This window comes from Polypterus senegalus, chromosome 4 (assembly GCF_016835505.1).
Source record: "Polypterus senegalus isolate Bchr_013 chromosome 4, ASM1683550v1, whole genome shotgun sequence".
In the NCBI taxonomy this organism is placed as follows: domain Eukaryota; kingdom Metazoa; phylum Chordata; class Cladistia; order Polypteriformes; family Polypteridae; genus Polypterus; species Polypterus senegalus.
Window position 1 is genome coordinate 205427276 of NC_053157.1, and position 13609 is coordinate 205440884.

At 35.7% G+C, this 13609-nt stretch overlaps 1 protein-coding gene across 9 annotated transcripts in view; it reads right to left on the minus strand.

Moving 5' to 3' along the window:
- Window positions 1-13609, minus strand: part of LOC120527927 (transcription factor COE3-like) — a 411253-nt gene that overhangs the window by 134306 nt on the left and 263338 nt on the right. For all 9 annotated transcript variants that reach the window (XM_039751885.1, XM_039751890.1, XM_039751886.1 and 6 more), the window contains one exon: window positions 130-211. In XM_039751885.1, the coding sequence (XP_039607819.1) occupies window positions 130-211 (82 nt within the window). The remainder of the gene's footprint in view (window positions 1-129; window positions 212-13609) is intronic.

Sequence of the window (13609 nt, forward strand, 5' to 3'; positions counted from 1 at the left end):
AGATAGATAGATAGATAGATAGATGTGTCCAAGTAAACATTTCTACTTGCTCAAAAATAAACATCTATAAATACATTTTAATAGCATAATGCAAAATATAGGAAAACAAAAATCGGAAGAAATCATTACCTGAAACCGTCTCATGTCTCTTGGATTCCCTGCATTTTTCAAACAGTTTTGATTGCACTTGAGGAAGAATTTCAGAAAGAATCTGAAAGACAAAACATAAAATTACTTATTCATGCAATTATTAAAAAGCTGTTGAGAAATTAAAAAAAAAAACATCTGTTGAATTTTGCATGCTAATAGTGAACATACAGTATAAAGAGAGTGAGGGGTGATAGAAAAACATTTACTGCAATAAAAGACCCAAAATGATGATATCTGACTGGTTGGTTGACATTTTTGAGACAGTACTGTGCATGTGTGTGTCAACCAATGACTTACAGAAAATGTAAAGAGAGAAAATGCAGTATGCTATTGGTGTCAACTTTCAAAGAAAAAGCTTTAGATTGCACTTTGTAATACTGTATAAAGCATTTGTAGACAGTTGAAATTCATTATATATAATAAATGCCCCTTTCATGGCAAGCACTCAGATTTTGAGTCAAGATACAGTAGGAAAGTCTTCTTTTCTTAAGTAACTACTTAATGTTTGTGAAATTATTATTACGGTTCTGGCTGTTTTATCAATAGGTAAGATATGCATTTGAAAGTTGGCCATAACCACCCACCCTTTGAAACTGATTAAACTCCAAGTATTGTTCTTTTTTCTTGCTTTTTCATGCATCCCATCCTGGGTTTGTTTCTACTTTGTAGTAGGCCCATTTAAACAAGTTTAATAATGGATTGCTGGATTAGAAGTTTTTTTTTTGGTCTTCATTTAGGCAGATACATGTTTACAATAGTTAATGACCATGATTCCTCTCAGTGCTTTATATATATACTGTATATATATATATATATATATATATATATATATATATATATATATATATATATATATATATATATATATATATATATATATTATTACTGATGTAAAGAAGAAAGACAGCATTTTATTGAAGGAGAAACTTCTAGTAATAGAGTAATAGCTTATGTATTTCTTTTTCACTTATGAAGCAAGACATTGCAACTTCTCCAACGCATTAAAAGCTCATTAGGTGGATTTTTACCTAACAAAGTCCAGGTGAAATAATGCCTTAATTCAAAAGTTACATCATCACGAAAGGAAGACCACACTGTTCTGTACATTCTGTAATGACTTGAATTTAATCAGAAGCTAAGGAGATGGTCATTGATATGTTGTACTCATGGCATGTCATATGTCAGGATTACCAGACAGTTAGGCCCATCCACTGAGTCTTGGTTGCAGTCAAGGTTTAAGGAGGCTGGCAAGATCGATAACTATTTAAGATCTGGTTGCTCTTGAGTGATTAAACCAGATTAGAACCAACACATCTGAATGGTCATTCAGAGAGGTCTTTTCAGATCTTCTGCCTTTACTGCTTCTGAAACTTGCTGGCAGACTAAATACATGGATCAGTGACGTAAGAGAGAGAGACAGGGTATATGGTGCTGTCTGACCTGTCTGAGGCTGTACATGTGCCAGACGTCTGACTCTCTAGCAGGACAATGCCAAGCTACATACAGCTGCGGTGGTCAAAACTGTCATAAGGGTCACAAATGCTGATATTTAGATGCTCTGATGGCCTCCCTTCTCTCTTGAGCTTAAACCCCCAGGACTTTTTTGAGTAGTCCTGGGCTGATGGTATGACCCTCTGCCTGCTAATGGCCAACAACATGGTCAAAACCTTCTACAGATTCAAAGGCTCATTAGCTCCATACACCAGAGGTGTCAGCAGTGGGGATGATTAACTGTAGAATGTGAGTTCTGCTGGTTCACAGTTGTAAATGTTTTTCTGTTATTTTTGCTGTTATAGTGTTTTGTTTTCCTATTATTGTTACTTGTTTATTGCTATTTCTGCAATGAAAATGCCAGTCCAACAATGACGTTTCCACACTTACAGCCCCACCACGACATTAATACACCTGCCTCCTTTCTTAAAGGAGCAGTTATTCAGTTGTAAGAAAATAAATTACAAAATGAAACTGTAACACTAAATAGCAGAGATATTTCAAATTCAGTAGCATGACTCCAGAAGGTCACATTATTTAAAGTAAAAATCTTCATTTGAGTAGCACTCATAAGTACATCATTATTATTAAATGTTTTAAAGTAGTTGATTTTAAAACACAGTTTTCTATAATTGGTTGTATGAAGTAAAACACAGCATGAAAAGGAAAGTGACAACATAATTTGTTTGGTATTTTAAAAGTACCCTGGTGGAGGAGTCATTCATTAAATTTTAAAAGTTCAACTCTCTAATGCATCATATCATTTTTGACAAACAAAGAAAAAGCTAACTGTCATCCATAACAACAAGTAAAATATGTGTGTACCCGTTCAAAATTGGATGGACAGATTTCCTGAGATACAAAGGTTAATTGTTTCCTACTGACCGCCTGGATTTCATGTATTTCTGACACAGCCTGATATTTGCGTTTGTTAAACAGCCCATGCTATTAGCTCAGTGGACTATGCCCAACCTGTCCAGCACAATGTTGCTGCTACCTCCATCTCGCTTTACTTGTGGTTTGGCTGATGGGTAAATATGCACACAAACTAGCACCGGCCAGTAGCATGATGCATTCTGGGTAGGCTAATGGCCAATTATTTGGAAATGTCATCGGTACTGACAATAAGTTGCCGCAGCTATGGACCTGACTTGAAGTGCCTATTCCAGGAAAAATAGATGGACAGCAAACAAGACGCTAGGAGCCCTAGGATAGTTAACCCCTGAGGCACCATAAAAGACAGACAGGAAACAAGCTCCTCAGGGCAGGACATGACACTTATCAATTGTCAAGACAGTCTACGACATCGAAGTCAAAGGTTTTTAATTAATAAAGAATTGTTGCCTTTCTCTTTTTCTTAAATAGGAGGCATTAAACCATGTTAGATTTCTCTTAAAGGGGAATTACTAAACTTGGTAAACTGACAGCAAACAAGATAATTTTTCACACTCCAACAGAAACTTGAAAAACAAGTAAGTATATTACAGCTGGCAAGATTTAAACTTGTGAGTTGTTTAAATATAATTTCAATGTACATTATGTAGTTTTATAATTGCAGATTTTTGAATTTGTGTAAAATGTTGAATTCTTTTTTACTCTTTAAAAAAATTGACATTAATATTGCTAAAATAATCTTATTATTATGCATTTTCTCCAGAAGCAGGGTTATAAACGTGAACAAGTGGGAAATTGGAACACACATATTTTTTAAAGTGAGTATAAAAGGATATTTATAAATGGGTCATTGAATGGTTGCTTAGGAATTTTAAAATAGCTAGAAAACTGAAAATATTTAGATTTGACTGAACAGAAGGAGGTCAAAAGATTACTATATGATAAATTAAAACTGAAGAAAATGTAACAAAGGTAGTTCTTAGCTGTTTGAAAGAAATCATAGCTCCAGATGGTTACACAAGTAACATGCACATATTATAGCAGGTAATTTTTTAACATTTGCACATAAGCATTAAGAAAAAGGTGTATATAAAGTTTCCTAAGAATCATTAAATACAATTTGTACAAAATAGCAGTAGTGAGATAGGGCAGTCTATTCAAAAACCAGGCAACTGATTAAAGTTTGAATTGTTCGGCTGAAATACTGTTATATTCTCCCAGTATTTTCAGGTGAAGAACTTGTATAATTACTGAAATTGTCGTAGGTGATGACTTATGAAAATCTGCCACAAGGTGAAAAGTCAATAGAGGTAAAGCACAATTGCTTTGTGATTACATTTTTGCCGAAATACAAAACAAACACTTTAAAGGGGAACATAAGCCATTCTGACGGGAATTAAAATAAACTAAAAACCCCTTGCTCAGCACCCACCTCCTGTCCTACCACCCCATAACTCGAACCAACCCAATCTAATCCTGCTACTTTAAAATTAATAACAGCAATAAAATAATAAAGGTGCCCATGAGAACTAGCAAGTGAGGGAATAGCACAGCGTCAACTCCATTAAAGAGAAGAAGAGCTATGGATTAGGTCTGCGGCCAAGACCTGGGTTCCTCCATGTTCAGACCAGCTGTACCATATCTGTCCATTTATCAGTATAAGAGCCAGATGGCAAAAAAGGATCCAAAAGGATCAGATTAAAAATGAAAGACTTCTAGACAGAAAACTAAAAAAATCGGGAGATTTCCAGAGAGAGGCAAGGGCAGTTTTGGCAGTGATTGTTCCTAATGCAAATAGATAACTGATAAATGAAATGAGGAGACGTCTAGAAGTAGGAGAATGCGGGGAAGCAAAGGGATGCTGACAGACAGCATGGGAGTAAGAAAATCAGATATTCTAGACCTAAGGCTAAACACAGAAGGACATTCCCAAAATATATGTCTAAAACTTAAGGGAAGAAAAGTTACAACTTGGGTCAGATGACCATCTCCAAGCATTTAGTTTATGGGGTTAACATCTAATCAGTGGATAACTTTAAACTGAGCTTGTTGATGATTAGAATTCTTTGTAACCAATGAGATATTTGCTTTAATAACTGAGTTCCATGACATTGAAGGAGTGGAAGAAAAATCTCCGAATCACACTGACTATAATTGATAGTGGGCAATATGATGCCTTACATAGCATTGCATCTAATGAAGACACTGGTTTGTGACCGAGGACACAGTGAGAAGTGAGAAGCTATACATTTATGTACTTATTAGTTTTCAGATGTTTACTATCTGGAAAATGGGTGGACACATAAATAAGAGAACTCCTCTCGGCCTGAACCACTGTGCAAACAGTGAAGGCTACCTCATACTGGCCACTGCTGTGTGCAGATCAATTTAAACCCATGAGCAATGGGGGCGATGCATTCAGGTGGTGGTGAAGATGCAGTAAATAACAATTGGCTTTTTTCCCGTGGAGCTTTATAAGTAAACCTTAGTTGTGGCAAGAAAAACACATCAGAAATGTATATGTGGAATGGGTGTTGTTAAAAACGATTAAACAGAAAAGTATCCCAAGCTGACTTAATTCTAGACATATAATTGTGCGATATACGGTACTCTGTGCTGAAGATCTGGGAATATTTCATGTTTGCTAATGAATTTGAAAGCGTACTCACTACAGGTCTGGTAAGTTTCTCTTGAGTTGAAACTCAGAATATTTCTCTTTAGACGTATTTATCAAGGCAAATGGCCGAAATCAAAATATATTTTTCAAATATTGATTTTCTTACACTCACTGTAGCACTGCATGAAAAGGGGTCACTTGCAAATATGCAACTAACTTCATCTTTATGCTTTCTTCATGTTTTCAGTCCATCCTTATCACTCAAAGATATTGTAATGAAAAGACAAAAAGAAAATCATAATCTAGTCTGACTTAATATTAGAAAATAACAGGTCATTCTGTAAAGTTTGAACAAATAAATGCCATGAAAGTTTTGGGAATTTCCAGAATGTTTCTACCGCCTCCACTTCCACACTGCCTTACTCATTAGAAGAATTTCTGCTTATCATTTTTATTTCCCAAAAGCTGATGTTGTCTTTCTCCTTTGCTCTTATATATTTCAGAAGAAATTAAGCCAATGACCCTTTATTATTTGAAGCATTAAGAACTTACCATTAAAGTGTAATTTGCCATTTTGCCTATACATGAAAATGAATGCAAATAAAAAAAAAGTACCCTACAGCTTTAAAACTATGAATGATCTATTATTATTACATTGAAAAAAAGAAAAAAACTTCAGCTCCACTCCTTTTCTGCTATTGATTGATATTTGATCTGCCCTGCAAAGCAGGCGGCTAAAGTACTTCATGGCAGTAGAGTAACAATAATATGGGGAACCCGGCCCTGGATTCCAATTCACTTGATATTGGAGACCTTGGAAGGAGGGGAGAGAGAGGGATGGATCAATAAGGATTAAATTAAAACACAGTTGAAGCTAAGGGCTTGTAACCGGAGCCATGGTCTGATCCTAAAGTAATGTTGTGTTTATTAAAGAGAAAGGGGAGGCCGGCTCGCCTACTAGGCTTTTGTATAGCCCATTTCAGCAAAAGCAGAACAAAGCGGCCGTTTAGCAAAGTGAAGCTTCAGGGTGAGATAACCAGATGCTTTTCAGTCTGAAATCATCAACGCACGCTTACTTTTAGACCACCACTGACCATATGCCACACCTTCAGCCATCCGCTTACGATTAAATGCTTTTAAACGATGACGGATTCTCTTTTGCTCTTTCAGACTACATGGATTGATTATGTGCTTTGTGATCCCTCGCCCCAGGAGTGACATGCTCTATGGTCACACTGCTTAAGAGCCGAGAAACACTGAAAGTAGCCCATTTAGGCAAGTCATATTCATCCCAAATCTGCTGATTGAAATGCACTTCATTGAATAATCAAGTCAAATGGAAGATTCCTTTTCCAGGCTAAGTCGTCAAAAGATTCAGTAGTTCTTCAGCAGAATTTGGTCAATGGTGTTTCCTGCCTCTACCTTATCTACTTAAAATGTGTTGTCCACGAAAGGAAAAAGGCAAGAGAAAGCAGATTAGCTGTCTTGCATTTCTTTTGAGAAGACAAAAAAGCAAAATCCCCATAACCCATTATTGACTGTGGGATTATAACACAATCAAGAAAATTGAGTTCTCTGGATCAAAAACAGCACTTAAAACCAAAAAAAAAAAAAAAACAGGCAAATAAACCTGGATAGATCTGATGGAAAACCAGAACATCAGATTATAGTTTAAACTCAAGCCATGGTCCTTACAAATAAACAATAAACTCAACAGCACTGCTGAGGTGCCCACTTTACATCAAAAGACTTTCATCTGCCGACTTTAGTGCCAGGTTTTTTTTTTTCAATGATCAGAGCACCATTTAATTCTAAAAGCTTACAACCATTCAGAATTTATGATAATATTTGATTTCCTAGATGTTACAAAAAAAGTAATAATAAAAAAAAAGATCACGCATTTACATAGAAAATTTTATATGCACTCAATCATCTCTAATTGCTCTAAAAGCCAAGAAATGGTGCAACGACTGCAGTAAGCAAACAATGGAGCCATTATGCACTCCTGCATTCGGCAGAGAAATCACTGCAATTTGAGCATCAATTTTGTGTCAGTGTGCGCTATGAAAGCATCTCTTTGATATGATGATGCATGCACTTAGACAGGCAGGGACCTCAAGAACTCATGGATATGATCCATGTTGAAGATGATGCCCACTTTAAAGAGAAGATGTTATCTTTGACAGTATCGCTATGAGTCACTATGCCTTTTTTTTCACTTTCTGTAATGTAGATTACATTTTCTTGACTGAAATTCATTAGGCACAGGTCATCCAAATAATATTACTCATCAATATTTAGGAAAAAACAAATCACATCTAGAACGTGTGAGAGGCTGATAGTAGGAAGTGTGTGCACCCTTTTGTAACACAATTGTGGAACTTAGAAAGGTGCCTTCTTATAAAGCAGCTAAAAAAATGTTGAAACTCAAGCTGCCCGTCTTGAAGGAAAAGCTAAAAGGAGGCAATCAAGTGACATAACAATTGCTCCCTGCAACAGCAGGCTGTGATCAATACAGCTTTCAGCTTTGTTTTGGTGAAAATCTCTGTGATGACCCTTGTATGTTTCCAGCTTTTTATAAGTCATTGTTGCTGTGCCACTTCTTTTTCCCTCTTCATTCACACTTCTTTATCAGTTTCTTCATTATAGGGACAGTGTAACTTTTTATTGGCTCAGCATAAATTCTTGACCTAACACGAAGTTTGATGCATCACTTCCTTTCGTTAATAATAGCTAAGCTAAAAACAATAAAAAAAAAACACAGAAAAATACTTTATGTTTTGGGGCATATATCAGAAGGAAAAAGGTCGAGAAATGACAAGAAGTGGGGCTGTATTTAAGGTCTGTTTTGGTCATTGACAAAAGATGGTTCACATGGGGCACAGACAGCCCCAAAGAGGCCCTTGTATGTACAATAGGTTGTCTAGAAATAATTTTTTGGCATTGAAATAAAATAGCACTGGAGACATGTGTCACATCTATTTGTAATGCAAGTATAGGGTATAAAGTTATTGTTGGGATTTACAGAACACAACATAAAGCTCTAACCCTAGGAAAAGTTTCTGGTATTGGATGTTTTAAGTGAGGAACCAAATAGAGGCAAAGATCTGTATAGTATGGTTCCTGATCTTGTTAATTGGCTCAAAAGAACCCCCCATTAGGATGAGCAGATTTATGTCACTAGGAAGTAAGTCAGAATATTTTGGGGCAGAGAGGATGAGTGCCTAGTAGTATATGGTATAGTTAATAGAATGCATTACAAAACCTGCGTTACTGCCCTAAGAAGCAGGCATATAATTATTGTACTCACGTCCATTAACATGTACACATGCAAAAAAATAAATAAATAAAAGAGATGAGGGGAGCTAACATTTGTATACACTGCAATAGTGAGTAGTGTCTGATTAGCTACAAGAAACATCCACATGTGTATATACAGATAGGACAAAACTTTATTAGGCTGACAACTGTTGAGAAAAAAAGACACTGACGAAACATTAATTCTCAAAAAGAGAACTGTTTCTAGTTTTGAACACATACAGTTCTTGCCGATTGTGTGTTTGGGTATGACTAGATTTTATGACGTGTGGCATGAAGAAAATGAGGAAGATGGATTTCTAACTCCCTACCCTATCTCCCATTTTATAATCTGAAAAGGGTCCTTTATCTCATAATCTATGTAGTAGCAGAAAAAAAGTCTCTGAATATTAAGATTTTTTTTTTAACTTGTATTGATTTATCTGGGAAATATTGTGTAAATTCAAGCCATGATTTAGATACTTGGAAAAATGAAATCAATTTTCAGCATTTTTGGAAATCACCTAATTACAAGTATCTTTCCCATTGTGACCTTTGACTGCCGGACATTAAATGAAAAAACTAAAAATTAGAACATATGTTAATAGAATTGTATTCATTATGAATGATTTGTGAATGTGAAATAAATACTCCAGAAAATAATTGTCCAATCTGTTTTTTAACTATTTCTTTAGGCAATTTTCCTCATTTAGAGTGCAGTATATTACAATGTATTATTATTATGCCGGATATTTATTCTACAAATACTTTTGACTGTTATCACATAATAAAACATTTTGCAACAGCGCAATGGGCATTTTTTTACATAAAGGTTTAAGTAACTAAAATTGAAGGTATCTTTTTACAATATTCAATAACTTTATTTCATATATATGTATATACAGTTTATATGTGTATATTGTCACACATATGCGTTTGAGATAAAACAAAGACTTGTCCGAGTCGAGACTTGGCACTGTTGCCTAATGCCTCTCCTCCTTTCTCCCCTACAGATCAGACGACTGGCAGTCATGGACCCTTGGCCTTGCCCCTTCCAGTCTGGCACCACTGACATTTTGTGCCAGTCATTATTTAAGAACTGTCTGAAAAAGACATTTTTATTATTACCAACTGTTTTGGAATTTTTTTCCATCAATGATATGGGTCTGCCTTCAAGGTGCCCTAACTCTTTACTTTGTCTTGTCTCCTATTTTACAATATGTAAAACCTAGGAATAAAAAAACTATTTTAAGATACATGACTCATTTTCTCCCTTTGTGGATTACAAGCTACTAATATGCAGACCGTATCACAAACCTTCACTTCCACATATACTGTATATGTATATAAATATATGTATAGCTGGTCCGAGCACGAATGCACCCTGGTCCTGACTGCAACTCTAATCCTTAGCTGTTCTTGTCCATAATGGGCTGTGCTGCTCACTCATTGGTCCTCATGGGCTCCTTTATTTTTTTGCAATTCATTTTTATGTAGCAGGGTTGGGTTGGTTTCTGCCGAGCATGGGGTTTTACTTTATTGTAACTCCAGTATATATATACACTTACCTAAAGGATTATTAGGAACACCATACTAATACTGTGTTTGACTCCCTTTCGCCTTCAGAACTGCCTTAATTCTACGTGGCATTGATTCAACAAGGTGCTGAAAGCATTCTTTAGAAATGTTGGCCCATATTGATAGGATAGCATCTTGCAGTTGATGGAGATTTGTGGGATGCACATCCAGAGCACGAAGCTCCCGTTCCACCACATCCCAAAGATGCTCTATTGGGTTGAGATCTGGTGACTGTGGGGGCCATTTAGTACAGTGAACTCATTGTCATGTTCAAGAAACCAATTTGAAATGATTCGAGCTTTGTGACATGGTGCATTATCCTGTGGATGGGGGTACATGGTGGTCATGAAGGGATGGACATGGTCAGAAACAATGCTCAGGTAGCCCGTGGCATTTAAACGATGCCCAATTGGCACTAAGGGGCCTAAAGTGTGCCAAGAAAACATCCCCCACACCATTACACCACCACCACCAGCCTGCACAGTGGTAACAAGGCATGATGGATCCATGTTCTCATTCTGTTTACGCCAAATTCTGACTCTACCATTTGAATGTCTCAACAGAAATCGAGACTCATCAGACCAGGCAACATTTTTCCAGTCTTCAACTGTCCAATTTTGGTGAGCTTGTGCAAATTGTAGCCTCTTTTTCCTATTTGTAGTGGAGATGAGTGGTACCGGTGGGGTCTTCTGCTGTTGTAGCCCATCCGCCTCAAGGTTGTGCGTGTTGTGGCTTCACAAATGCTTTGCTGCATACCTCGGTTGTAACGAGTGGTTATTTCAGTCAAAGTTGCTCTTCTATCAGCTTGAATCAGTCGGCCCATTCTCCTCTGACCTCTAGCATCAACAAGGCATTTTCGCCCACAGGACTGCCGCATACTGGATGTTTTCCCTTTTCACACCATTCTTTGTAAACCCTAGAAATGGTTGTGCGTGAAAATCCCAGTAACTGAGCAGATTGTGAAATACTCAGACCGGCCCGTCTGGCACCAACAACCATGCACGCTCAAAATTGCTTAAATCACCTTTCTTTCCCATTCTGACATTCAGTTTGGAGTTCAGGAGATTGTCTTGACCAGGACCACACCCTAAATGCATTGAAGCAACTGCCATGTGATTGGTTGATTAGATAATTGCATTAATGAGAAATTGAACAGGTGTTCCTAATAATACTTTAGGTGAGTATATATATATATGTATATATATATATATATATATATATATATATATATATATATATATATATATATATATATATATATATATATATATATATAATTAATGGAAGAATACCAAATGTGTGTAGTTTCTACGTGGCACATTACCAGATATACTGTGTATCACATGTTGCAGACTGCATTGTTATATGATGTATATTGAATTAATATATGCTTAGTTTAAATACAATCACTTTAATAGCCAAATGCTTTTAAATATTAGTAGGACCATTGCCGAGACTTATTTTGGGAAAAAAATAGTAGTGCTGGTTATAAAGATATCTTCTAAACTGTGAGACTGAAAAAGGCAAACATTCGTATATTGCCAAAATTAAAAAGACCCTCTCCAATTCAGCATGGCAACAAATAATCAGATCATAAGACGCTCAATAGCACAATCATCAGACTACAAGAAGGGCATCTTGGGATCATAAAACAGAGCCTTGTACATAATGTATGGGCATTTAAGTATTGAAATGAATAATTAAGATGTTCAACAATCAATAATGTGATAAATAAAATGAAATCATACAAACAATAGGTCCATCATTTCTTAAAAAACTGAAAGGTGTATTTTTCCTTTTCAATATTATTTTAAAGGTTATGTTCCAATGGAATGAATTATTTTTCAGATTTTTTGAAACAACTCCTGAATAAAGAAATATGACTATTTACAGCATTATTAGTATTTAAATTAGTCATTAGCAGCTAGGCAATGTATTCAAAAAATAATGCAATGCAAAACAACAAACAATTCATAGCTTTGACAAAAGGGTCTCAAATATTATTTTGTCATTTTACTTGATACTGCAGTTTTGTATAGTTTTGTGCTAGGCTAGCAGGGCTCAGGGTTACTTTTGTCTCTAATCCTCAAGCAGTTAATTCCATTTTGAAAAAAATACGGATGGATGAGTGGATATAGTGAACATTTTAAACAAAGTAGCAATAAGAGCTTACTGCAAAGCTATGTATCAATGCATATCACAGAGGCCTTTCAATAATATATTAATGGCTTATAAAGAAAGTGACTTGCTTATTTTTTCCTATTGAAATCTGCAAGAATATTTGTAAGTGTTATTTTTTGGACATAATCACTTTTAAAATGAATGGTTAAAATAGGAATTTAAATATGAGTAAACTTCTAAATGATGTAGAAGTCTTTTTTCATGAAGATAACTGGAAAAGTTTAAAATGCATATTAAAATAATGAACAAAATACCTATTGTGTCCATTCCTCCCCCATCATTGAAAAACTCTCATAATTCATTTCAATGGCAAAATCATTTTTTTTATTTATTTTTTTTAATTGCTCACTCTGCCTTACTTAAGGACTCAATTGCCCCTGCAAGAAATAATTTTCTGATGCACATTAAAGTGCAGGAAAATTCAGCAGATTCAAGTTTCACAGAAAGCCTCAAATGTCTTGCTAACAAAAGGTTGTTTTACAAGTACCATATACAAAAAAAAAATTCTTCCTTATCTGCCGAGGAATGACCATTAGCATCTGATGTACAGTACATGTGCTAGCTTGACTCAAGATTAAGACAAATACTGCAGTGGTTAGGCATAAAAAAACGCAAATTGGGCACAAACTACGGGATGAACTAATGGAAGACTGAAAACTTTTTAGATAATACAATTTTTTTTTTTACTTAAAATAGTAAAAATAACAGTGTTTCAGTGAAAGGGAACATTGTGTTCTTCTGAAGTAATCAGCTTGAGATTACTATTCAAAATAAAGAGGAACAGGAAAAGCAACAGCAAGTCATGAAGTACAAAATGAAAGTATTGTACCTCAAGATCGAACAGAAAGAGCAATTGCAGGTCACGATGAAAGTTTTGTTCCTCAAGATCATGCGATCCTTATACCACTGATTAAGTGCAACGAAAAGGTAACTCCTCCAGTGGAGCGTTGTTGCTGTCATATTATCTATTTAGCCACATCTGACCCTAAAGGGCAAGATCTATCTAGGTGTACCAGGCCATCATAATCCTTTTAGTCCTAAGACTTGCATTATGAGTTTCCTGTCCATCTTCCTATCTTTGTTTCTGTATTCTTTTGATATTTCCATCCATCATTCTGTTAAGAGGAAGGCCTAAGAGACGGTTTATGGATGTGGTGAGAAAGGGCATACAGGTGATGGATGTGACAGAACAAGATGCAGAGGACAGAAAGATATGGAAGAAGATGATCCGCTGTGGCAACCCCTAACAGGAGTAGCCGAAAGAAGAAGAAGAAGATTCTGTTCTCTAGAAAACCAATTTGTTTTCTCCCAAAAAAAAGAATAGCCTTGAGTAGAAATTATGTCAGCATTTGATAAAATTTTATGTGATTTATAACTGACTAATTTGTCCTTCTTGCGGTA